Source organism: Protopterus annectens, chromosome 13.part0 (genome assembly GCF_019279795.1).
Source record: "Protopterus annectens isolate FY-2018-M chromosome 13.part0, PAN1.0, whole genome shotgun sequence".
NCBI classification, from domain to species: domain Eukaryota; kingdom Metazoa; phylum Chordata; order Ceratodontiformes; family Protopteridae; genus Protopterus; species Protopterus annectens.
The window spans coordinates 819,672,673-819,699,980 of NC_056747.1; the positions used below are offsets into that span (position 1 = coordinate 819,672,673).

The window sequence follows — 27,308 nt, forward strand, 5'->3', positions numbered from 1 at the left end:
GACAGCGGACTACCCAAGTGTAAGGACTGCAGCAATGTGGATCTTCGAACATCTACATTTATGGTAGGTACAAAACTGTACTTTTCTGCCGCATGGTTCAACCCACTCCATTTGCCCTCGCTTTGCTCAGGCTCACTCCACTCCCCTAGCCTGTCCCCATTCCCACCCACCCCCACTTTCCTTAGACTTATAGTTACATAACCACACCTTCTGCTCACTCAACCAGTTGCATCTAAACCCAAACCCAGCCTATCCCTCCTACCAATCACCCTCAGTCACCCACAACTCTCACCATGACTGTCATAACCACATACATTCTAAACCACTCCCACTAAGCACACTGTCATAATATCCTACTCTTCCCAGCTTCCCACATTTTTTTCCATTGTACCTCACAAACCCACACTAACAACTTAACATGCATTGTACTTCACACTGTCAAACTTTTCCCCTCCAGTCTTAACATGCTACTACTCACTGCACTATTAACCACCCTAATGACAACCACATATCACCATACCTTTCACCATCTCCAAGTTCTGCATACATGCACACCTACTGTATACATACACACCTACTACTCCAGTCAACCCGTCAACATCATACTTGCTCACATGCATCAACATGTCACCACAACTGTTCAGTAACACATTTATCCAGCTATTCACATTAAAATACCCTTCCATTCAGATACCCCCACATATTATATGCAAGTACTCCAAGCTCACCGTCAAGCTTTCACACATCTTCTTCCTCAAGTCCTCTCTACTTAATCTCAGTGGGGACATTCATCCAAATCCAGGCCCTGACCCACAGATTCAGACACCCTACCAACAACAAAACTCTGCCTTGTTAAACTCTCTTTCTTTCACACATACTACCTCTGATATATTAATTCTAAACATAACCTCAGAAGTATTTTAAGCAAAATACCTGAATTCTGAGCAATGCTGTCACTGTACTCCCCAGACATAGCAATACTTACTGCAACTTGGCTAAAGAACCACAATAAAGAAAAATAATTCTTGCCCCAAAGATATAATATTCATAGAGCTGACAGAATGCACAAATGCGCCGTGGTGGCTTAGCAATCAAATATAAGAGCAACCTTACTCTGCAGCAAGCTACACACTACCCCCCCCCCCCACTTTGCAAACGCTGAAATCTTAGTCTCACATCTTCAACTCAACAAAAATAAGACCATTATCATAGCTGTATACGCCCCCCCCTGGAAACAACAGCCTTACAATTGAAAATCTGCTTACCTGGTCCTCTACTACATACAGTCAGGAAATATTAATCTTAGGTGACTTTAATCTTGACTTGTCTTCATGCACCTCCATAAATCCAGTAAGTCATATCAACCTGTTTGGTTTCTCCCAGCTAATCTTAACACCTACAAGAACCGACAAAAACAATAATAAACATTCCATACTTGGCTGGATTCTCTCTAATCTCCCAAATCTATGTTCACAGTTTGGCTGCCTCCAAGAGTCCCTTAGTGATCATTCTCGCACCTACCTAATTACGCAAAAAGTATGCTCAACCAAAACCACTGTCTATAAGCATATCCGTACTAAAAAACACTTCTTAGAAACCTTTAATTCCCTCCTAAAACATCACACTGGTCCCCCTTAAGACACCGTTGTCTCAGTGAAGCTGTTGAATGCTTCAGCAGCTCATTTTTAAGTATCCTAAACTCTCTAGCCTCTATTAGAAATGTACATTGCAAATCCATACCAACTTAATGGCTAACTAAGGACACCATAAACATAATGAAACAAAGAGAGAGAGCATGGCTAAACTATCAGTCAGCAAAAACCCAAGTTTCCCACCACAACTACTGCCAACTATGAAACCTAGCCAAAAAACAAGTTTGCTCTGACAAAAAGTCCTACTACACCCTGCTTCAACAAAAACAACCCTCAGAAATTCTGGCACTCTATAAAACAACTCTTTAATCCTGGACAAACCATTACCCCCTCCCCATCCATCCCAAATTGCAATATAAGCATAGCAGCCCTGTTAATAAGAAGTTATGTACTCACTGTAATGTTCCATGTTTGTTGTCCATCTCACCTGTATTCTTGCTGGTTGGGTTCGGAACAGAGCATTGGTTCCGACTCGGCCTAATACAAAAGCTCGAGAGCTTCCACTGGCTCGAGGCTAACCCCTATCCCATGATGCACCAGGTAAGATAACCAGATCTTGTTTGCAGGCGCAAACCTTATCAGTACCTCCACATGTCTATACAAAAAAAAACAGATTGTCTACCTGTAGAAAAAAGGAACCAGAGACTCCAAACCAATGTAACTATATACATATATGTGTAATATCCGCCCGGTCCTCCAGGAACAAAGGAGGGGGAAGGAGGGTGGGACGCAAGGATATAGGCGAGATGGACAACAACCATGGAATGTTATGGTGAGTACATAACTTCTTAATGTTATGTTGTCCTATCTTGCCGTAATTCTTGCTGGTTGGGACTGCGTCCCTAGCACCTTTATCCTAGGGTGGCTCCAGAAAAAAGACTGTTTAGTACAGTGGATCCAAAGAAATACCTGTTCTGGGAGGCCACATCTACTTTGTAGTGAGTAAAAAAGGTATGAGGTCTCACCCATGTGGCAGTTGCACAACTAGAGTCCATAGGAAGTCTAGCCTGAAAAGCAGAGGATGTTGAGACCGCTCTTGTGGAATGTCCTTTAATTTTGCTCTTTAATTGTCTGTTGTTGTTACTGTATGAGAAGGAGATGCAGTCAGTAAGCCACTTAGACAAAGTTGTCCTGGATACTGGCAGTCCTTTCCTTTTGTCAGAAAAGGACACAAAAAGCTAGTCAGACTTTCTGAGGTCTTTGGTCCGATGCAAGTAGAAGTGTAGCTGTCTGTGTACATCTAATTGATGCAGTTTATATTCTGCCTTGTCGCTATAATTTGGAAAAAACACAGGCAAATCGATTGATTTACATTTTTCTCCAAACAGACTTTCGGTAGGAAAGATGGATTAGTTCTCAAGGATACTCTGTCTTTGTGAGAAACTGTATGAGGAGGATGAATAGAGAGAGCTTGAAGTTCTAATACTCTTCTAGCGAAGTAATGGCTATTTAGAAAAGAGTTTTTCACTGCAAATGCTGTACATCGCAAGATGATGCAGGCCCAAAAAGTGGCAAGACTAACGCGGATAGGACAAAACTTAGGTCCCAAGGGGCAGGAGGTTCTCTGATTGGGGGTCTGAGTAGAAAGGTACTTTTGAGAAAGGCTTTACATAATCTGTGAGACATAATAGGCACTCCCATTTCCCCAGTATGGAAAGCAGAAATGGCTACCAATTGGACCCTGACAGTAGCTGCTGCAGCTCCCTCATCGAAAAGTTTGGAAAGAAATTCTAGAACTGCAGTAATAGGAGATGAAAAGATTCTATGTTCGTTTCAGCAGCCCAGTAGGAACATCTTTTCCATTTACTGGAATACAACTTCCTCGTGGACAGTTTATGGAAAAAAATAAGGATATGTTTCACTGCTCGCTAAATGTGGAATTGGAGCACTCATGCTGTCAACTTGAGAGTTTGGATGAATGGATGGAACACTCCCAATGAGTGGGTCAAAAGATCTGGAACTGGGTCCAGAATCCAAAGTTCCTCCAGCAAATGGGCACAGAGAAAGGGGAGCCAAACTTGTCGAGGCCAGTAAGGTGCAGTGAGAATCATCGTGCTTTTCAACGTGCTGGCTTTCTGAAGTACTTTGGGTATTAAGGGGAAGTGGGGAAAGGTATAGAGTAGTCCCAGGAGCTAGTCATGAACCATTGCATCCCCTGGTGACTTCCCCAGAGGGGGAACGAGGGAAAAGCACCTACTGCATTTGGCATTCATGGAAGTGGCGAAAAGGTCGCAGCAAGGCTGTCCCTATTTCTGGAAGATCTCTTCTGCAATCTCCGGTTTCAGGGACCACTCATGAGGCAACAGAATAGCTCTGCTGAGTTTGTCCGCTATCACATTGGATTTCCCTAGGATATGCATTGCTATCAGAAAACATTGAATAGTGACAGCCCATTGCCACACCTGTTGTGCCTCTCGACATAGGGGGTAAAATCTGGTTCCTCTCTGCTTGTTTATGTACCACACCACTGACATATTGTCCATCTGAATTGCAACCGTTCCTATTGGTTGAGGGTCTTGAAATGCCCGCAACTCTCATAGCACCGCTGTCATCTCTAGGATGTTGATGTGCAAGTGGCTCTCTTGTTCTTGCCATAGGCCTTGGACCATCATTCCCAGATAATGCCCCCCCCCACCCGATCTGGGAAGCGCCCGTGGTCAGTACTGCTGTTGGTTGCGGAAAAACAAAAGGATGGCCAAAGTACAATTGCTCTATTTGTAATCACCAAAGGAGATCTTTCTTGCATGATTCCGTAATGATTATCTGATGTGATGGAGGAAGGTTTTGCATTGACCACTGTGCAAAAAGTAACCACTGTAGAACCCTCATGTGCAGCCATGCTAGGGGAACTAGAAGAATCACAGCTGCCATCGTGCCCAGAACTTGTAATATGTACCTGGCCTGTACCTTTGTTTTTGAAATCAATATCTTGATCTGGTGGTGAAGGGACTGTATCCTGCCTGGGGTAAGTTTTGCCACCATTTTTTTTAATCCAGTTCTGTGCCTAAGAAAGTAATATGCTGAGAAAGGTGACAAGGCAGATTTTTTTATGTTTACTGCGACGCCTAGTCTGGTGCAAAGCAGCATTGTTTCGTCCCTCGCTCATAGCAGTAGATGCTTGGTGGCGGCGGTGAAGAGCCAGTTGTCTAGGTATGGAAACACATGGAATCTCTGGCGTCTCAAATGAGCCATAACCACTGCCATGCATTTGTTGAACACTCTGGGGGCTGTAGTGAAGACCAAAGGGCAGGGCTTGAAATTGGTAATGACTGGCTCCCAGCTGAAAGCGTAAATGTCTCCTGGACCACCTGTCCATTTTTATGTGGTAGTTTGTGTCCTGGTGATCTATCAAGCACATCCAATTGTCTTTCCCAAGAAAGGAGAATATTGACTGCAGTGTCACCATCCGGAACTTTGATTTTTCTACGGATTTGTTTAGTTTGCTGAGATCTAGAATGGCTCTCCAGTCCCCTGTCTTCTTTGGAACTAAAAAAGAGCCTTGAGTAAGTTCCGGATCCGATTTGGTCTGTGGGGACATGTTGGATGACACTTTTTTTTCTAGCAACGTGAGTATCTCTTGTGTTGCATAGTCCCATTGACCGGATGGAACGTCTGGCATGGGCTGGTTTACTGGAGGAGGAGTGGAAAAGGGTATGTAATAGCCTCTGGATACGATTGTCTGTACCCATTTGTCTTGGGAGATTTCTTACCATGCGTTTGGATACAGTGACAATTATCCCCCTACTGCCTCCAGAGAAGAGCAGGCGGGCCTCCTTTCAGGAGTGCTGGAAAGGCCTCCCAGGGAACGTATCTCTGTCACCTTGATTCTGCGGACCCCCTCTGCCATGAGGTCGGCGTCTTCCATTAGCTTTTGGGGACTTGTGGAACCACATCTTCCCACCTTTCTGACCCTTAGGGTAAGGTCTAGATGGGGCAGTAAAACAGACTCCAACGGGTAACAAGGTTTTCCCTTCCTGCTCCCACCTGGTCAAAGTATCTTTCACCTTTGGTCCAAAAAGGGCTGAACCATCGAAGGGGGCATTGGTGAAGGAAGACTTGAAGAGCAAAGTTGCAAGACGCATCCAAGAATGTCTCCTAAGGGAAATTCCTGCAGCTTCTGCTCTACTCGCTCCATTGGCTGCGTAAGAAGTCAGTATCATGGAGGAGTTCACAATGGAGTTGAGGGTGGAGAGCTGTGAGGAAACTTTGCAGTGCCCGAAGGTATAAAACCCTGAAGGGTATCACCTAGCTCCTTTAGAAGATCTATTTGAAGCCTCGTAAAATGGGTGAGATACTTCAGCGACCACATGTTAAAAGCCGCTGAAGAAATGGGACACTTTCTGTATATGTCCATAGTCCTTGACTCTTTGTTAGGAGGATGAACAGACGAAGAAGTCTGTGATAGCTTTTTCTTGGTGGCTGCCGCCACCACCATTGCATCTACTGGGACACCCTTTGTCAGGAACTCCGTCTCTGTAGGGGCAATAATACATTTATTCGGCCTCCATGGAACAGGCTCTACTGTATCAGGCGATGTCCAGGCCTTGCGGGATATGACACTTAAAAGCTGGTCATACGGGGGAGTCACCCGGGAGGTGGAAGGGCGAGACCCAAAAGCTTCCAGGTGTACCCATTCATCCTCTGAAGGGTTGATGGGCTTCTAGCCACCCCTCTGTTTCAGGATCTCAAGGATTTCAGAGAAAACAACATCCTCAGAGGGGGACCGTGGGGACCCTTCATACTCATCCAAACCGGTATCTGAAGTGACAGACTCAGGGGAGTCTATGTACTTTCTCTTGCACAGTTTCTTCTGAGGAACTTCCTCAGATGGGATCTTTGGTGAAGCCTCAGAGGAGACGATGCCGCCCGAAGGGGCTGCCTGGGGCTGTGGGCCTCTACGCTGAGGAGGAATAGGCAAAGAAGAGATTGACGCCGGCACCTGTGAGGGAAGAGAAGATGGCTCCAAGAGTGGAGCTGTCTGGGATGGCAGCACTCAAAAAACCCCTCACTCTGCAGGGAAGAGATCCTCCACTCCAAAGATGCCAAAGATTGACTTCGGGGCAGAGCAGGCGGCTCCAAAGCCGATGTAGGAGCCAAGCTCAACCTCGCCAAGGAGTAGAGTCGGCTAGGACAGCTGTTTGCGCTGACTCCTCTCCCCGGACCTGATGGGTGAGCGGCGGCTCCTAGACTTCTCAAGATCTGAAGGACCCGAGGATGTCTGAGCAGATGCCGGAACTGATGAAACTAAAGGAAGTCCCTGTACCAACAGTTCCACTACTATTGTATCCATTCTCTCTGGCTCTGAAACCACCAGGATCGGAGGAGAAATTGGAGATGGTGCCTTTGACGGTCCCGAATCCTTTGGGGTCGGAGACTATAAAATTTTTGCCAGTGCCGGTGTCTTTAGTAATCTCTTCACCACCCACTCTACATCATCATCAGATAAACTCCTGAAAGAGCAGAAGGATAATGAGGGAGATCTAGCCCTCTCCAAAATGGGAGATCTCAGTATAGGTGTAACCGGCTCCAATATAGGAGACAGTCTCCTGCTCGGTAGACACTAATGGAGCCGAAGAGGAAGATTCTGGTCTATCGGAGGTAAGAGCCCTCGGCTGCAATGCAACAACTTTTTTTGCAGCTCCAAAGCTAGAGTTGCAACAGCAGGTCTCTTAGAGGCTTTTGAATGTGAAGACGATGGAGAAGTAGGCTTGGAGCTTTCTGATTCCTGGAAAAGACTTTTCAGTAAACCTCTAATCATCAATTTGTTTTGATGCTCCTGAAGCACTCTACTGCTAAACCCATGACAGATGGTGCAAGGATCTTGTGAGTGGATGGTGCCGAGACAATACACACAGTTAGTGTGGCTGTCTGTAAGAGACATTTTTTGGGTGCACTGGTCACATTTTTTAAAACCCGGCTACTTATGCTCTTTTTCTTTCGACATCTTGAACAGCAAAGGGAGAAGGCAAAAAGGCAGAGAACACTTTACCGTTAAACAAACTCTGTAATAGTAATATACAAAAATCGACAACACTGCTCTAACGCTAACTGCAGAGCTTACTGCTAGGTGAAACACACCAGAAGCCAAAGGACAGTAAGCCAATCTAGCACTACTCTACGGAACTCTAAACAAAATTTCTCTCTTTTTTTTTTTTTTTTTTGCACGTAACAAAGGCAGAAAACAATGGTATAGCTATGAAGGTGAAGAATCCTCTAACTAAAATGGATTCTTCAAGGGAGAAAAAGCCACAAGGAAAGGGGAGCGGCCCTCTTAGGTAAACAGGCTGCTGAGAGCCCTCTAACTGAAACAGATCTCTGTAGAAGTAGGAAAAGAAATTATGCTACAACAACAGAAAAATAGGGGTCTATCTCACACAGTGAGAACTAAGTGAACTTTCAAGAAAATTTCTACAAGAGATCGAATAAAACAGCACTTAGCCAATGAGCCAGCAGGAACACTCCTCGATTGCTTTGAGCGGCAAACGAGATCTGGGTATCTTACCTGGTGCCTCATGGGACATGTGTTAGCCTCGAGCCAGTGGAAGCTCTTGAGCTTTTGTATTAGGCCAAGTCGGAACTGATGCTCATTTCCAAACCCAACCAGCAAGAATTATGGCGAGATAGGACAATATAACATCTCACGTTTTATTAACTCTATACAAACCTTAGTAAACAATAACAACTATACCCTTCTAACCATTCCCACAACTCCTGTCCATCTGCCTGCTACCTTCTCATTTCAGCCTGTCCATGCTACTTGCATCAAAAAACTCCTTGTTCAACTAAAACCCACTACACTTGCAATAGATCAACTCCCAAACAAATTTCTTAAACTAGCAGCTGACTCCATCTCATACCCACTCTCCTTACTTATTAATCGCTCTATTACTGAACATCATGTACCAGTACTCTGGAAACTCCCACATCATTCCTCTGAATAAGGGTGGTACATCCACAGAACTATCCAACTATATAGACCCATTGCCAAGCTCTCCCCCTTAACAAAATGCTACAAAAATGCATGCATTCTCAACTACTGGCCTATCTACTACAAAACAATCTTCTCTTCAACTTCCAGCATGGTTTTAGACCAAGATGTAGTACCACAATTGCCCTATTAAGTTTCACAGATTCCATCAACTTACACAAAAATAGTAAGAACCTTGTGTCTTTCATTTTCTTAGATGTGTTAAAAGCTTTTGACACCGTTTCCCATCAAAAACTACTTCAAGGATTGTCTTACATTCATCTCTCACTATCATCCATCACTTGGTTTCACAGCTATCTGTCCAACCAACAACAAGCTGTCAGGTGGAAAGACGAAATCTCTACCCTACTACCTGTTATTGTAGGAGTCTCACAAGGCTCAATTATTGGGCCTTTACTCTTTTCACATGCTACCTTAGTGCAGTATGCAGATGACTCTACAGTCATCTGCACACGCCCCTCCCTCCCCAAGCTCTTCTGTAAAGCCCAGAAGGTTTTCACAGACACAGAACAGTACCTCAAAGAAAATCAACTTATACTAAACCCTAACAAAACTAATGATATTTCTCTAGTTATAGATCTACACAACTCACTATCCCACTTCACATCCTGTCCTCTAACGGCACTAAAACTGAACCAGTAGATAGCACAAAGTTACTAGGTGTCACATTAAACAGCTCCCTAAAATATGACGAGCACATAGCCCTTACCATAAAAAGGTACATATTAACTTGCCTGTCTATGTAGGTCCACTAGACAAGCCATAGCGAGAACACACCTTCTGTCCACATTTCTGCATGCCTCACCCATCTTCACTAAACTGAGAAAATCTAAACTGCCCAAACTAGAGATATGCTACCATAAAACCGCTCATTTTGCTGCCGGCCTGCATAATAGCACACATCACTGCACAGCCCTGAAACAGCTACACTAGCTCGAGCTACCAAACTTGTTACTTAACCAACTTACAGTTACTCACAACATCATACATCAGCTTGAATCCTGTCCAGCTCTAAAGAACCTGATTCAACCTTATTACACCACCCGTACCCTCCGCTCATCCAACAAACTACTTCTGAAAGTCAATAAATCTAGTAACTCTTTTGGTGACTCCTTATTCGCAAATCAAATCGCAAAAATATTGAACTGCATTCCCCAACATAAACTTAATACCCCCACTACCTCCAAATTATCCAAGTGTCGTCATGACCTTATCAACAAGGACATAGGCGACCTTCAACCTCTAGACCCAGCCAGGCTTCGTTAAGGGTAGATTGTGCTTGTTGAACCTGGTGGACTTCTTTGAGAAAGCACCAAAGCCTGCATAAAGGTAAGACAGTGCATACTGTCTATCTGGACCTAGCCAAAGCCTTTGACATAATCCCCCACTCGGGTATAATTGAAAAACTCTCTCAACTAGGTGTTAACATTTGTATCAGTAGATGGGTATCTAACTGGCTCACCAACAGAATGCATACAGTCAAAGTTGGTGACTCCACCTCTACCAGTAGACCCACCACCAGTGGTGTAACGCAAGGATCTGTACTGGGCCCCTTACTATTTGGAATCTATTTCTCAGACATCAGGGCTAAAGTAGACGGCCTTTGGCTTGCTAAGTTTGCTGATGATTGCAAACTTGGTGCAGTCATTGAGTCCCCCAATGATGTTAACATATTACAGGAGGGGCTAACACAAACAAATAACTGGTGCCAAAGTCACGGTCTAAAACTAAACACAAAAAAGTACACTATTATCCCATTTGGCAAAGCAGAATTCCTCACTAATAACATTATTGACAGCACCCCTCTAAGTTCAGATCCAGTGGTGCGAGATCTGGGAACACAGGTCGACAGCAATCTGAACTTTAACCACCAGGCTTCCACGGTGGTAAGAAAAGCTTTTCACATTGCACACCTCATAAGTAAAGGCATCACATCCAGGTCAAAGGATGTTATAATCCCACTTTACTTCACCCTAATCAAACCATTAATAGAGTACAATGCTCCCTTTTGCACGTATCTCACCTGACACCTGCAGCAGCTGGAGAGACCACAGAGGTTTCCCACTAAGAAGATACCGGGCCTCCAAACCATGACCAATGTGGATAGACTGAAAGCCCTGTCACTGTACTCTGTATCATATAGGCTACTGAGAGGTGACTTGTGCCTGGCCTACAGAGCAGTCTCTGATCCCAACGTGATGGTGCTGTACATCTGCAAATCAAATAGCACTATAGTCACTCACTGTAGGGATCTCAACCTTGCCATTGACATTAACAGAACATGTTGGAGAGACAGGTGTATCTCCCAGAGATTGCCACCGCTCTGGAATAAACTTCCAATTCATGTGAAGCAGAGCTGCTTAGTGACCCTATTCACGCACAACCTGGACAAATGGATAGGTCACCATAAATTCACCCCAGGAACTGGCACCCAAGTCCCTCATGAACAGGGGTAGTCAGTGTTTGTATGTATAGTACGTCCATCTAACCAAAGACAGTTGGGGCAACCCAGGATTAACATGGCTAGGCTTATAAGGGCTCTAGGGACACTAGCCTAGTAACCTCCTATGAATCAATGTTGCAAAATGGAGAGGGCCACTTGTTTGTTGGTACATTGTTGCACTTGCTTTTGCATTATGAGGCTACAAGACTGTTGCCTTCTAACTCTTGAACTGCTTTACAGCTGGCTGTATTGTATTTATTGGTAATATTGAACAGTTGTAATGCATTAGTCACAGCTATTCTAATGTTTAATTAAAACACTTTTACAGCTTATGGCTAATCTTTTGAAAGTTCTGAAAACTTATTGTGGAATTTACCAGCATTTAAAAAGTTTGGAAATTGTGTTTGGATTCTAGCTTTGTAATTAATAGCTTATATTGGTTTGGGTTTTATTGATAACTGGGTAGCACCATTTTTATCTTAAGCATTGGTGTTTAATGCAAAAATGATTTTATTATTCAAACAATGTTATCACCTGCAGTAATTAGCATTGTTGCTGATATGACAATTTTAGTGCTTAGTGAGATATGATTTTGTAAATGAGTGCAGTTTTACAGTTTTTATTAATATTGGATAATATTCTTATCTTATATTGTTTGTGGTAGTTTGATGGAATGTTCTTAGGAAACAAGCTTGAACTAGGATAACTCCAGATCTGATAAATTTGTTCATGACCCTTTTAAGGCTTCCCTTCGTATTGATAAAATGTAACTTTTCAAATGCCATGTAATTGAATTGCAGCTTTTGGATTACACAGTTCCCTAACAGTATTTCCTGCTATTTTAATGGCACACTGGGTGAGTTGTGTTGCACTTGTAAGAGCTGCCACTGCTATTTAGTGTGTCTGTTTTCCCATAGTGGTTGTAGATGATGTTGCCCCCTGCAAAAAATTCAGTGTGTGTGTGTGTGTGTGCGCGCGAGCGCGCGTTTTTTAGCAAGTTGTCTAGTCAGCTAGTTGTGATCAACTAGCTGACTTTTCAGGAAGTTGGGAGTCCAAGCTGGTTACCCAGTCAAAGAAAGTCTTTTATGTTTGTTTGCCATTCCTTTGTGCCTTGAATTGCCCTGCTGGCTTCCAGATATTTTAAGGTAACCTTCTTCATTAAAATTTCCCCAGAACTGAAACGTTGGTAGTTTCGATCCACTTATTTGCTGCCTTTCTTGTGAATGGGACTCACCTGACTTCTTCAGTCAGCAGGAACCTTTCTCACCTCGTGATATTTGAAAAAAAAAGTTAAGCAGTGTTATTACCAGGTTTTCTTTTACTTCTATTAAGCAGTGGCAGCTGGTGAGTTCAAATCGAAGGGGGGTTGCAGGAGACAGCTGAATGGGTGGGGCCAATTGGAAGGGGTGTGGTCAACCAGAAAGGGGAGGAGCTATGCTCAAAACCACAAAACCTGTAACTTTAATTAAATACGCTGCCCTGTGTGCCAAACCGTCATTATGAGAGTCCAATCAAGACAATGTGAAGTGTAGAAGAATATTTCAATGCATTAGCTGCATGACAGCTTACTTAATATCTAGATGGAAACAAAAACGCCGTGACACATGAAAAAATAAATTACTTTTTAAATACATTACTGGAATGCCAGTCAAAATCAAGTACAAGAAAAACAAGCAGCACTCAACTCAAACCACTTCTTGCACTGCAGTCCTAATTATAATTTATATTCGGATTTATTAAAGTACCAAGTAACATGCTGAAAGTAGCAATCTCTGTGATACCCCTCTTGTAAAAATGTTTCTTATCCAAAAAAGACCTGTTGCCTGACAACAACTATCTACTTGTTTCATGGGGAAAACATGATCAAAGTAAAAAATGAAAAGCAAACAAGAAACAAGCTCAAGATACATTGCTTAAAGGGTTACTGTACAGGTAATGGACCACACATGATAGATTGGCATTCTGTTTGGTTTACAGGTAAAGCCTGCAAAGATGACTGCAAGTCTCCAACAAATGTAACGAGATTCTTAAAATAATAATGTAATCCTGTCCTTTATTACAGATACTGTCATATGCATTTCAATACCCAAGGCTTATACATTATCTAGTTATGCAAGTATTCTCTGCATTGCAACAGAAAGGCTTTCACTGTTGGCAATTCTTTAATAGTATGCTTATTAAAGCTTACTTGCAGACAAGCTTACCTGATGGTCATTAAAGAAATGCTACTTAAACACAGAGCAACAGGCACTTTCTGAGTAATAATAAGCATAAAAACAGTGTAAAAATATGACAAACCAGAACATTCTGCAAAATCAAGGACAGAATAAAAGTAGTACTTGTGTCTACCTTGGATGGGGGGATACTCTGCACATTTACACTGCATAACTGCTCCTTGCCTTTCTTGGACACATCCAGAGTCACACTACATGAGGCAGTGGGGGGTGCAACAAGTATGTCACAATTTGAAATGTCTCTAGCTGACTGTGATGGCCCTGACACATTTGTCATACCTCTCAACCTTAGAGCAAGAAATCTGGACAAAGACATACATAGAAGTGGGACAAGGCCCAAAAATAAGAACAATTTTAAATATTGCTCTTATAAACTTAGAAAGGTAATAGAGTAATAGGTCTTGCATTAGTATGAATTTCTGAAGGGTATGAAATCTGAAACACAAATGTCTGTCATTATTTGCTAACTTCATTCTTTAATGATTTGCTACTAATTTGCCAAAAAAACACAATTTTATGAAAAATGGACAAACAATGTGATGCAAAAATATAAAATAGCCACACAATACAGCTGGGAACCTGTCAAAGAAGGGACACTTTTTAATATTAGTACTGCTAACATGAACAGCTGACAAAATAAAAGAATCTGCATGCATTTCTGAAATAAAAGTAATCTATAACTCTGATTATTACAGTTATTTCTTAATTGTAAACCCTCCATGTTTTCTTCCAAAATTGCCATTTTGCGGTGAGATTATTAGAGGAAGAGCAACATTTTAAGCCAAAATCGGGGACAGTTCAGATGTTTGGATATGCCTAATTCTTTAAAGCAATTTATTTGCACATACCTCTTAACCTGTTAATGCAGGAAATCTGGACAAGGCCAAATATACTTATAAACAGTACAAAAAATTATTGTATAAACTGAGACAGTTGAAAGAATAACAGGTCTTGCTTTAGCATGCATTTTTCTGAAGGTTATGAAGTCTGAAACTCAATGTCTGTCATTATTTAGTGACTTAATTCCTAAATTATTTGCCAGAAAACAACACATTTAATGGGGAACAAACTAAAAATAAGAAACAAAAATCTATTCATTCTGTGAAAATCTGGACATTTGAGAGGTATAGTTCAGCCAGGGCTGTCTTTGAGTTTGCCGCCCTTCTCCCTCACAAAATCATGGTTGAATGGAGCCTCCTCCCTTCAGCTATTCCAATGGACCATTACTTGGCTATTTCATCCCATTTACCATAAACACCAATGTGCATACTGCTTTACTTCTGCGATGATTTGGACTTCATTTGAAAGTTTTATTTTGCATTTTACAGCACAAACACTAAGACATCTGCTAAACAAAGCAATGCAATCACACAATGAAAACTGACTTAGCATTAAAACTTCTCTGCCCTTGAAACTTACATTCATTGAAACAACATTTAAACCCACATTCAAAGAAAATACATTTTGTCAGTGACAGATAAAGATTAACTTTGGGCTGTTTTCAAATCATAGGCCCCTTGCACATGAAACATACACGTGGTCTTTGATACACCTTTCTGATTTTATTAAATTATATTCCTTGTACAATATAGTACAGCTGTAGAGGGCATTTTAAATTTGTTTTGAACATTTTTCCAGTAAACAATGAAACAAAATGCATGCACCAATAATGACAAAACTGCCCAATTCAGAACATTTTTCCAGTAAACAATGAAAAAAATGCATGCACAATATAGTACAGCTGTAGAGGGCGTTTTAAATTTGTTTTGAACATTTTTCCATTAAACAATGAAACAAAATGCATGCACCAATAATGACAAAACTGCCCAATTCAGAACATTTCTAGCTGGAAAGGCCCCAAAAGTTCCTCACCAAAAGGATAAAGGGTCTCAAAAATATGTCTTATGCTGCCCGACTGAAAGAACTCCAGCTCTATTCAGTCTCATACCGCTTGCTCAGAGGTGACCTGTGCCTGACATATAAGGCCATGTCAAACCCTGATTTGATGAATATGCTTCACCTCAAAAAATCTAGATCCCTCAGAACCACAAGGGTGGGAGACTTAAACCTTAACACTGTTATTAATAGAACATGCTGGAGGGACAGATTCATCACCCAGAGACTCCATATGCTGTGGAACAAAATCCCGGTACATGTGAGGCAGAGCACCTCGCTGGCCTTGTTCAAGAGGAATCTTGACCAATGGATGGGGGATCGCAGATATACCCCAGGGATTACTTCAGTGTCACTGCTTGACAGAGGCACAGCAAAATAATAGGCATAGTTTTATTCAAACTAAAGGGGTGGCGAAAGCCAAATAACTATGAGCTAGGCTTATAAATGCCCTTGGGCAGATAGCCTAGTATGAACCTATGAACCTATAAAAGTCTACTCAAACTTCTACAGCCCACCAGTATCAGTAAATATGCACAATCTCTGAAGAAGTAAAAGTCATCTAAATAATTCCACATTAAAGAAATCTGTAACGAATGAAGAGGTTGCTGCTAGCAAACAACTTTATATGTCATTGTTTCATCTACAAATAAAAAGTGTCTGTTGCCCTTGAGGAATAAATTGCCTATGTTTCATTAAAAAATAAGCTAGTAATATTGCAATAGGGAATGGATGGCAAACTGATAACAGGTTCAGAGTTACTAGGTATCTTCACCAAAAAGGACTGCAGCATCCACCCCCTTTACAGTACAGTATTAGCAATGCATCTACCTACTGTGGAGAACCCACAGCCTTCTGCATCAAAAGCAAGTACACTACCTGTTGTGCTATTAACAATGCAAGAAGACTTAGCATAAGCATCACTAAACTTTTGTTCCCCTGCATCTCTCCGCTTCTTGTAAAATCTACTTGACACTCAGCTGTATCTCTGAACTTTGCAGCACAAGAAATCTGGAAAAAGCCAAAATTTAGGGGGGAGGGCAAAAGACCAAAAAACAAGGACACATTTTAAACATTGCTTGTATAATGTTGGAAAGTTGATATAATAAAATGCTGTGTTGCCACCATACATTTCACTGCCAAGCATTGAACCCAGGACCCTGTGCAAAACAGAGCAACATACCACTATGCCAAATCAATCATCTATTTTATGAAAGAGAAAGACTGAAACTTAAATGGCTACATTCAGTGAATTCAGTTCTCACCCTAGTTGTCAACATCTTAGCACAAAACACCTGAACAAAGCCAATAATGGGGGAATACAGCCCCCAAACATATTCAGTGAATTCACTTCTCACCATAGCTTTCAACCTCTTAACAAAAACACAGACAAAGCCAGTAATGCGGGAATACAGCCCCCAAACATATTCAGTGAGTTCAGTTATCACCATAGCTCTGAAACTTGGCACAAAAAACCTGGACGAAGCCAATAATGGGGGAATACAGTCCCAAAAATAGGGACAAATTTCAAATATCCATCTTATAAACATAGAAACTTGCTATAATAATAGGTTTTGTGTACTTTCTGAAGAATATGAAGTCTGAAATTCCAGTGCTTGTCATTTTTATTTATTTAACATTTGTTAACCAGGAAAGTCTGATTTGAAACAAAAGCCAATTTTTGGCAGAGGAAGAAACACTCCAGGCATGTCTTTGTAAGATGCAAACCCACACAAACACAGGGAGGACATGCAGACTCCACATAGAAGGCACCCCAGCCAAGAATCAAACCAGACAACCTGTAGCTGTTAGGCAACAATGGTACCACTGCACCACTGTACAGCTGTCTGTGTTGAGAAACAAAAATACAGAAACCAAAGATTTTATGAGGAACAGAACAAATGTGAGGCAAAAATCTGCATTTTTTTTTTTTTACAAATGGTGGTGGGTAGGGAATTCAGGCTCTTGCCATTTGGGCCCAAGGTACAGGGTTCAAGCCTTATTCTCTACCCACCACACACACACACACACACACACACACACACCTGCAAAGTCCGTCAAGCTCCAAGCTGTACAATCCATTCCTGCACCGTCATAGACAAGCCCTTCCTGCGAGAGCACCTAAGGCTCGTCCTGTCTGTCCCGCGAGACCACCCTGCCTGTGGACGTTGCAGTCCGATCCCCTTCCAGTCTATGCAGTTCTGGAAATTGTAGACGCGCATGTTGTCTTTGAAATCCGGACTGCTGGTGGAGACGTCTGGATTCTGTGCGCATGCTCCAGACTGGTTCACCAGCAGTCCGAATATCGGAAATGCCGCGAGTGCGCATGTGCGATGTTCCGGGACTCGCGGTTATTTTATTATTTTCTTTTTGTTATTTTTATAATATATTTTGTTAAATTTTTCTTATTTTACAGCTGGGAGGGCTGCAGTCCTGCAGTCCAGTAGCACGAGCTGCCCCTGCTATTAAGACACTATAGTCAGAAAATGTTTTTTTTTTGCTATGGTAGTCACAGAGTATTTCTATTTTGCTGCTGTCATCCAAGTTTTGATGGTTACTGTTTATGTACATCGACCAGCATTACTCATTACCTCTCGGTATAACTTTTGCACATCTCTCCTTCTTTGACCAACCTTTGTTTTTCTGAAATCTTTTTCACTTATGCTGGACTCTGTATCACTCTTTTACTATGAAAATCTGAGTACTGTAAAATTGTTGCATACTGCCAAATGATTTTTGTTTCTTTCTGCTGCTGTATTTTAAACTATCTGTTAAGTTATGAATGATTTATTTTTTGTTTTTGTACCAACTGTAAATTAGTACTCCAACTGTAATTAATAATCAAACAGTGTTTGAAGCGATAAACAGTAATAACATCCCAGGAGTAGCAAAGTACAATAAAAAGCATCTATATATACAAAAAAGCAAAGTATTAAAAAAAACAATTACACAAACAATTAAAGCAAATATTTCCAATTAACCTCAGTCTGCGGTGGTGGTGCTGCGGTAGCGTTGTCGCCTCACAGAAAGACGCTGTCCGGTTCGATTCTCAGCTACAGCGTCTTCTGCGTGGAGATATGCATGAATGGCCGTACCTTCTTTGAAGGTTGTGTGTCAGGGCTGGTTACTTGGCACGTAAAAATCAACTACCAATCATTAGCGGACCGGAGTTCTGCTGTGGCGACCCCTAACCGGGAAAAGCCGAATGACACAACAACATTTCCAATTAACTTCCCCATTCAAACCTGCAGGTATTAGAGTATTGTACTTCAAGATAAATAAAGATTCTTCTCTTAGGAGCTGTTTCTTCAAGGCAAATTTACTACCAATTGGCAAGCTAATTTGTTTTAATATAGTTCCTTGCAGCAACCTATAATCACTATTACGTTTCTCCATAAAGTGCATTGACACAGACTTCTCTGTGCTCTTATTTTTATGTCCCTAATATGTTCAGATAACCTAACCCTAAACATGTTTCCTGTTGGCGAAAATTTTATGTTATTAATCATCCCTGAAATTTATTTTATATTGGAGAAACTAAAAGAATGTTTTAGGGTTAGGTTATCAGAACATATTAGGGACATCAAAAATAATTGCACAGAGAAATCTGTGTTAATGTCAAACAGTATAATAGTCTTTAAAAATAAAATAAAAAAATGTAATAGTAAGTTTTGGAATTACTGTTTTTGTTAGTTTGTTAAACCCCACTTTAGTTTTTGAAGTATTGGGAATTGCAGTATAAAGTTTCACCCACCTGATAGGGAACCACCCAACATGGTATGAGTGAGGAAACAGAATGCCATAAAAATGCCACAAAAAGTGGAACACCTGGGTTGTTTATATATATATATATATATATATATATATATATATATATATATATATATATATATATATATATATATATATATATATATATATATATATATATATATATATATATATATATATATATATATATACACACACACATATATATATATATATATATATATATATATATATATATATATATATATATATATATATATATATATATATATAAACAGCTGGACTGTTTTATTTATATATCTCTATCTAGCTCTCTCTCTCTCTCTCTCTGTTTGTGTGTGTGTGTGTGCATATATATATATATATATATATATATATATATATATATATATATATATATATATGTGTATATATATATATATATATATGGCTGTGTAGTGATGATAGTTGCAAGATAATTAAGTCAATAGACTATTTACACAGTGCCATTTCCCACTGTCACACTGTCATGCTGCACCCCACCCTTCTTAATAATAAAAAAGTACTCTGGGATAAGGAAATGTCATGTTTAAGATGCAGTTGTACTTGAATTCTAGGGTGAACTCCTTCAGGCCCTATTGACTTGTGTCTTTTATTTTTTATTTCATGGCCATTTCCTGTACACAAGGAGTATGGAAGACTTTATAGTTGAAGAAAGAACATCTAAAACTTTAGAAATATAAGGGTGCATGGGTGAAGTTGTTGTATCTTTTCAAAAAAGGCACATGAAACATTCTGACTGTATTGAATTTAAGTAAATGGTTATGACTGCCCTCTGTAACTCTAGAAATGTCTGTATTTTTAATCAAAATTAAAATTTATTGATACAAATTCCATAAAGTTAAGAATTGTGTTGCATTTTTGCAGTCAGTATATTTTATGAAATTATACTTAGACCTGTGCAGAATTTGTGTAGTGTATTCCAAGTTTCCTCTCTGTAGTCTTGGAGTTGGGATAAAATTTGATCTGATGTAGTTTACTTCATTTGTTCTTCAATCTGTGGGTATTCAGATCCACATTGGATCCGACACGGCCGCATTTTCCAGCTATGGCTCCGAGCTCCATGCTCCTCCCCTTACCCATAATGCCCCCTGTCTCCCTTCAGATCTCATTTGCCGAGGTACGAATGGCCACCCTAAAACCTGTAGCCAGTGCGTCTATGCGTTTGCTCTCCCCATACCGTAGAGGGAGCCGCACGGGCGGCGGGGTCAGGCGTTGCCATCAGGCCCTGGCTCTGCTTATGTCAGTTCTCAGAGCCTGGCTCTGCTTTTGTCAGTTCTCGGAGCCCTTCAAGGCATCTTTTACTAATGCCACATATGATGGTTCTTCCCTTTTTGGGAAGACTGTCAGAGTCTTTGGTCCTGACCGAGAAGGATGGGAAGACACGGTCTGCCGTTGGGATCCGCTTCTCACCGCCTCAAAGGTCCTTTTCCAGGAACCAGCGAGGCCAGAAGATGATGTAGATGATGTAGTTCTGCAAGTCTCAGGCGTTTTCCTGGGACGGTCAGGACTCCCCTTCCTCCAGAGCCAGAGGGGGATATGATAGACACCGCCGTAGAGGCAGAGGGGGTCCTAGGAATTTTGGGTCCTGAGAACCTTTCTTGGATAAACCCGGACAGCAGCCCTGAGGGGTTGCCCGGCTGTCCATCTCTGGAGGCAGTTGGGGGTCGCTTGTCGCTTCACTCACTAGCATGGGAGTCCATCACTACAGATCAGTGGGTGCTGCGAGTCATATCCAGAGGATATTTCTTCCTTTTCAAGGATTTTTCTCCATCCAACAAAGTCCTCCCAGACGTCCCACCCACGCAGCGGGAGGAAGCAACAGTGCAGGTAGACTCACTGCTAAGAAAACAAGTCATCCAACCAGTTCCCCCAGACCAGTCTGGATCCGGGGTTTCTTCCAGGTTCTTTTTAGTGCCAAAAGAGATGGGAGACCTCAGACCAGTATTGGATCTATCCAAATTGAGCCTGTCAGAAACTAAGACAAAATTCCGGATGGTCACGATTCAGTCTATCCTGCCTTATCTGCAGACCAGAGACTTGATGTGCTCGATCGACCTCCAGGACGCACACTATCACATCAAGATGGACAGGCGCTCCCAGAAGTTCCTTCGCTTCCAGCTGGGAGCCAGTCATTACCAATTTCAAGCCCTTCCCTTTGGTCTCACCACAGCCCCCTGGGTGTTTACCAAGGTAATGACAGTAGTAGTGGCTCACCTGAGGCTTCAGGGCATTCAGGTCTTTCTGTAGCTGGACGATTGGCTCTTTACTGCCCCTTCAGAGCATCTACTATGTCAGGCCAGGGACTCCTTCCTTCAGCTAGCCAACAAGTTGGGCATTATGATCAATATGAACAAGTCTGTTCTTCACCCAGCTCAGATTTTAGATTTCATTGGGGCACAGCTGGACACAATACAAACGAAGGTGTTTCTCGAATCAGACAGGATACGCAGCTTGAGGTTACACGTCTTGCACATTCTTCAGACCCATTTACCAACAGCCGAAGCAGTATTAAGGGCTGTAGGTTCTATGGCAGCCACGATAAATCTTCTTCCTGTGGCGCGCCTTCATATGAGGGTACTGCAGTGGACACTGACAGTTCAATGGTCACTGTTAGACCTTCCTTTGTCTTTTCCAGTGAAAATTTCAAACGTGTGCAGGGACTCCCTTTGGTGGTGGGTTCAGTCCCCAGATCTCCTCAAGGGGCATCCTTTTCCAACCTCCTTTACCCCTAACCACGGTGACCACAGACACCTCCCTACTAGGGTGGGGGGGGGGCACTGCTCAGGAAGGACAGTCCAAGACACGTGGTCCCCTTCTGAGACCTATCTACACATTAGTGTTCTAGAGATGAGAGCGGTTCTTGCGTTGCAGGCCCTCCATGCTCATCCTCCTCTGGGAATGATTGTCAGTGGTCTGGTATATCTGGTATGAGAGTGTGGGGAATGGGTGATCTCCACCAGCCGTTTTCTGGTGGCAGCACACATCCCGGGACAGTCCAACATTCTAGCAGACAGGCTCAGCAGATCTATCGTGATGCCTTATGAGTGGTCTCTGAAGCCTTCAGTAGCGGAACAGATCTTCCTAGAGTGGGGTCGTCCTTGTTGCGATCTCTTCGCATCTCCTTCCAATGCAAAATGCAGTGAGTTTTTTGCTCTGAACCCCCCGCTTGGGGGAAGCCCCCAGAGACGCTGTGATTCATACTTGGCCTCCTGGGCTTCTTTATGCCTATCCTCCTCTTCCCCTCCTGTCGAATTTTCTACAGAAAGCCCGAAGGCTGGGGAGCACTGTGATCCTCATCGTCCCATTCTGGCCTTGACAGGTTTGGTTTCCCTTACTCGGGTCTCATCTAGTTGTTCCACCATGGACCTTGGATCCGGTCCTGGATCTGCTTTCACATCCCTTGGGGATCCCTCATCCAGATCTGGACAGTCTGAAGATCACTGGTTGGCTGCTCCGGTTCCCATGATTCTTAGGACTCCCGGTCTGTCATCTCCTGTCAAGTCCATTCTGGTGGCGGCTCATAAATCGTCCACCAGAAAAGTTTATCACAGTAAATGGAAACATTTTCTATATGGACCATTCAGAGGTCTTTGGATCCTTTCACTGCACCGCTTTCAGCGGTTTTAGGTTTTCTAGCTAGCATTTTTCATCACGGTGCTAGTTCCTCAACAGTGAAAGTCCAAATAGCCACAATTTCTAATTTTCATGTTGGGGTAAACATGTCTTCATTGGCTTCCTCTAAACTTTGTAAAACTTTTTTCAAAGGTGCTTTTCTTCTCATACCCTCGTTAAGGACCTGATTCCTCCTTGAGACCTCACCTTGTTGTTGCAGGCATTGGTTTCTCCTCCCTTTGAGCTTGCGGCATCTGTGGATTTACAATTTTTGACCTGGAAAACTGCCTTCTTGGTTTCCAGAAGGGTGTTGGAGCTTCAAGCTCTTTCTATCAAAGTCCTTTGCATGATCTTTCACAAATATAGAGTGCCGCTACGCACTAACCCGTCCTTAATTCCCAAGGTAGCTTCGGAAGTCAATATTAATCAGATTATTAATTTACCATTATTTTTTTCTGAACTACCACAACAAAGGGGAATACAAATTGCATTTCTGGACATACATAGGCAGTTGAGGTTTTATCTGCACGGGACTGAACCTTTCTGCAAGTCTGATCAACTTTGTGTCCTATGTCAAGCCCTTCCTTGGTAAACCTGTCTCAAAAGTGATTATTGCTCGCTGGATTTCACAATGCATTGGCCAGGCTTACTGAGATAGAGGTTTGTCTCTTCCAAGAAAAGTGAAGGCTCATTCGACCCGATCTATGGCTACAACAGCAGCCTTTTGGTCTAGGGTCTCTCTGGATGATATTTGTTCAGCTGCTCCTTGGGCCTCATCTCACACCTTTATTTCTCATTATAAACTGGATTTGGTCTCTAGGAGTAGAGCATCCTTTGGCTCTGTGGTGCTCCGGAATATCCTTCCACGACTGCCTCCCAAGAGTTAGGTAGCTGGGGACTCTGACCCACAGGTTGAAGAACAAATGAACTAACTACTTCAGATAAAGAAGTTATGTACTCACCATAACGTTTCATCTGAGTAGTTCTACTTCATTTGCCTTCAGCCGTTCCCCGCCTCCTTCCCCCTAACCTTATCCTTTGGGATATGATATGTCCCTTGTACCCGGACAGTTATTGTTGGGATCTTTGGTTCTGTCAGGACTAAAGTTCATTTGTAATGTTTGTGTTGGAGGATAAGGTGTCATTGGGTCAGGTATCTGATACCTGTTAGGCAGCAAACTCGATCAGAAGGGAGACAGAGGAGCATTGTGGGTAAGGGGAGGAGCATGGAGCTCGGAGCCGTAGCTGGAAAATGCGGCCGTGTCAGGTCCGATGTGGATCCTAGAACCCACAGGTTGAAGACAAATGAAGTAGAACTACTCAGATGGAAGGTTATGGTGAGTACATAACTTCTTTTCTTGATACAATTGTCTGCTTTTGAAACCTAGAAAGCATTTATTAACAAAACTTTAAGGAGTAGCTAATGACTATGACTGTGGCATGCTGGCCAGCATGCATTTATACAGTCTTAAGGCCTAAGAAACTCTCTTTAGGTCATGATAAAATATATTTGCTTTGCACAACTTATCTTCAAGTAACAGGAAGATTAGAAAGAGGTGAAACATTCAGGAATGCCTTCCTTAATTTTTATTCATCTCAGAGGTTTTTGACAAGGTGGAAACTGGATTTATCTTAAAAAAATGTAAAGGTTATGTATAAAAATAAACTTGATTATTTGTTTCTTTAGGTGGAGTTGAAACGAAAATATAATGATCAACATTCCAAGTCCAGGGGCCTTCTTCCAGGTAACCAGTGGTATGAGATTCAGGCCTTCAGAGCACTTAACCAAGCCTTGGGGAGGTAAGCGACAAAGCATGTAGATTGGTAAGAAAGTGGATATACCTGTTTACGAAACTAAAAGTGAGTCATGTTGCTTCCTATTAAGGCAAGGTTTGGGAATGCTATCTCCTCATGTTATCATAAGCTTAAAAGCAAAAATAAAGAGAAGCTGTGAAAGTTAGACATTTGCCCGGACTGAAAATACCAGACAGTTATGCAGCAACGATTGCGATAAATCTGTATTGATCCTTGTTTATAATTCTGTGGAGTTTTTGAGGGAGAATGTGGCATTGGTTTAAAAAAAAGAGATGATTAAATACATTTTGCCTATCTGTGATGCACTTTCTTCCATTAAGACTCTTTGATACTGTGATGAGATCCCTTATATCTTCCAGTCTCTTTTGCACTGTTCTTTTACAGTAAATCATTAAAACTCTCCCACTATACTGAGCCCTTACAAGTTGCTGACAATTATCTTTGTCTTTCTGCATGTTCACCTCTTAGTTCTGAATTACACTGGGAATATTGTATAAATATTTGTTTTTCCTTTATTCCCCTACAACCCCAAGTTTATCTTGTTTCTTCATTGGTGCTATCTGTTCTTCCCTGTTGAATTTTGCATAATACATTTTGTCAGTTTTTCATACAAATGTTTATAAAGTATTCAACACACAATTTCATGACTTTGTAATGTATTTCAATTTCTTTATTTCTGTGTACAGTAACTCAGGTTTTGTAGCCTATTTTTGTTAAACTTTGATCTGAAGTTGTTCAATCTCGCCTTCATTCGTACTGATGGGTTCGGAGCCGAACATCGGCTCCGATTCAGCCAAATGGCAAAGCTCGAGGCCAAGCCCTATCCCACAACGCACCACTACATTCCCAGATCTAGTTTTCCGCTTCAACTTATCATGTGTCTTTACAGCTCTTGTCTGTTTATTGGAGTAGATAAGTGTGAATTTATAAAATTCTACCTTTTTTCTTCTGCATAATGGTTAGTAGTTATAATAGTGGTGGTTTGTTGTCCGTTTGGACTTACTTCCATTTCAAGAAGTTTTCTTTTTAGTGTGTTAAGATTCTTGGGCATGGCCCTGTTATTTTAGTAAGGTTGTTAAGCCTTTTGTGATGGTTCTTAGCTCTATCGCAGCCTGATTAGGCATGCTGCAGTTTTTTTTGCACCATTTACCTTAGCCGGTTAAGCTTTTGGCTGTTTTCTTGGCCGATTTTGTTTTTTCAGACTAAAGGCTTCTTGTTTATACTGTTAGCCAGTTAGGCTCTTGTTGTTAGTTTTGTTCTCAGACTTATTTGGATTTACTGTTTTGGACCAAAATGTCAGAAAAGGCTAAATCGGAATTTAAGCACTGTCCCAAATGTAATTAAAAAATGTCAATAACGGATGACCATTCCACTTGTGTGTACTGTCTAGGGGAGGTACACTTGCAGGAGGTTTGCTCCATATGCCATGGCTTTAGCTCCAGGTTTTAGCTGAGAGAAAGTGTAAGCTGGTTGAGAGGGGCTTGATTAAAACAGCCTTCCAGTCAGATTTGGACTCTGCTTCCAGTCAGCCAAAACCATCTTCTCCTGCATTGTCGTCTAGTTCGGCACCGAAGGGCTCTTCGGTCCCAAAGTTATCTAAGAAGGCTACAGTCTCGGCTCCACTGCCATTGGAGCCGACCGTTCAGGTTGCTGGTAGGAGCCGGTCCCCAGTTTTGGAACCGGTGTCTCCTACCTTGAGGTCCCTGATTCTGAGGTCACTGGCTCCGTCACTGTTATCCTCTCGGGCTTCCAGGCTATCCGATTTGGATGTGGACCGAGTGGTACGGAGACTTCTACAGGACCCGGCACTTGCAAAAATTCTGTTGATTTCGACTCTCACGGCTTCGGAACCGACAAAGTCCTGTCCTATTGTTGCTTTTTCTCCGACTCATACCGAGACTTCGGAGCTGGAGGAGGCCAGTCAGTCATTGGTGGAGCCATTGGTTCCGACTCTCCCATCTGAGCTGTCAGTACCGATCACCCTGATATCCTTTGCTCTGGCTATGGAATCTGGGAGCCGATGCTGTCCTGTCAGCTCGGGGGGGGGGGGGTTCGAACCGACACTGTTCCGACTCTTTCTCTTGGGGCATTGGCACGGATGAGTTTGACTCCTATCTCAGGCTCGGAGCCGGCAATTCTGGTGTGGGAGGAGTCCTCTGTGTCTTAGGACCTGGGTGCTTCCTCGCATCGGAGCCGTGGGCCTTTTGATGCTATGAGGAGGGCTTTGTCTCCTAGGACTTCCACAACCTCTGATATGGGCACCTCCTCCCAAAAGGCACCTGCTGCTTCTCCGCTACCACAAGTTCACTGCAAGCGTAGGGACCCAGAGCCTCAGGAACGCCCCCTTGGGTGAATCCTGCTCTTCCGAGACTTTCCCAGAGATTCCCACTGAGGAGGTCCCTCAGAAGAGGCTATGTAAGAGGAGACATCTAGATTCTCCTCAGGAATCCATCACGTTGGACACCGATTTGGTGGAATTGGAAAGTTCCCCAAGGTCCCCTTCTGAGGATATTTCCTTCAGGGATATCCTTGAGATCCTTAAGCAGAGGAGGGACTGGCAACCCCAAAACCCTACCGGGGATGAATCGGTGCTCCTGAAGGCTTTCGGGTCCCAACCCTCCACCTCTTGGGTGTCTCCGCCGTTTGATGAGTTAATGGATCTTTTATCTCGAAGGGCGTGGGAGTCACCAGATTCTATGGAACCTGTTCCTAGAAGGCCGAACAAGTGCATATCAGCACCCCATTACAAGGCCTTTTTATCTAGATCTATCCCTGTTGATGCCATGGTGGTGGCGCAGCCACTAAAAAGGAGATGCCGGAGACTTCTCCATCTGTTCATCCTCCTAATAGAGAGTCTA

General features: G+C 42.4%; 1 protein-coding gene across 3 annotated transcripts in view; it reads left to right on the plus strand.

Moving 5' to 3' along the window:
* The window catches only part of BRIP1 (BRCA1 interacting helicase 1), a 2,367,390-nt gene that overhangs the window by 2,168,456 nt on the left and 171,626 nt on the right, over positions 1-27,308 (plus strand). For all 3 annotated transcript variants that reach the window (XM_044054537.1, XM_044054539.1, XM_044054538.1), the window contains one exon: positions 24,323-24,435. In XM_044054537.1, coding sequence (XP_043910472.1) covers positions 24,323-24,435 — 113 coding nt within the window. The remainder of the gene's footprint in view (positions 1-24,322; positions 24,436-27,308) is intronic.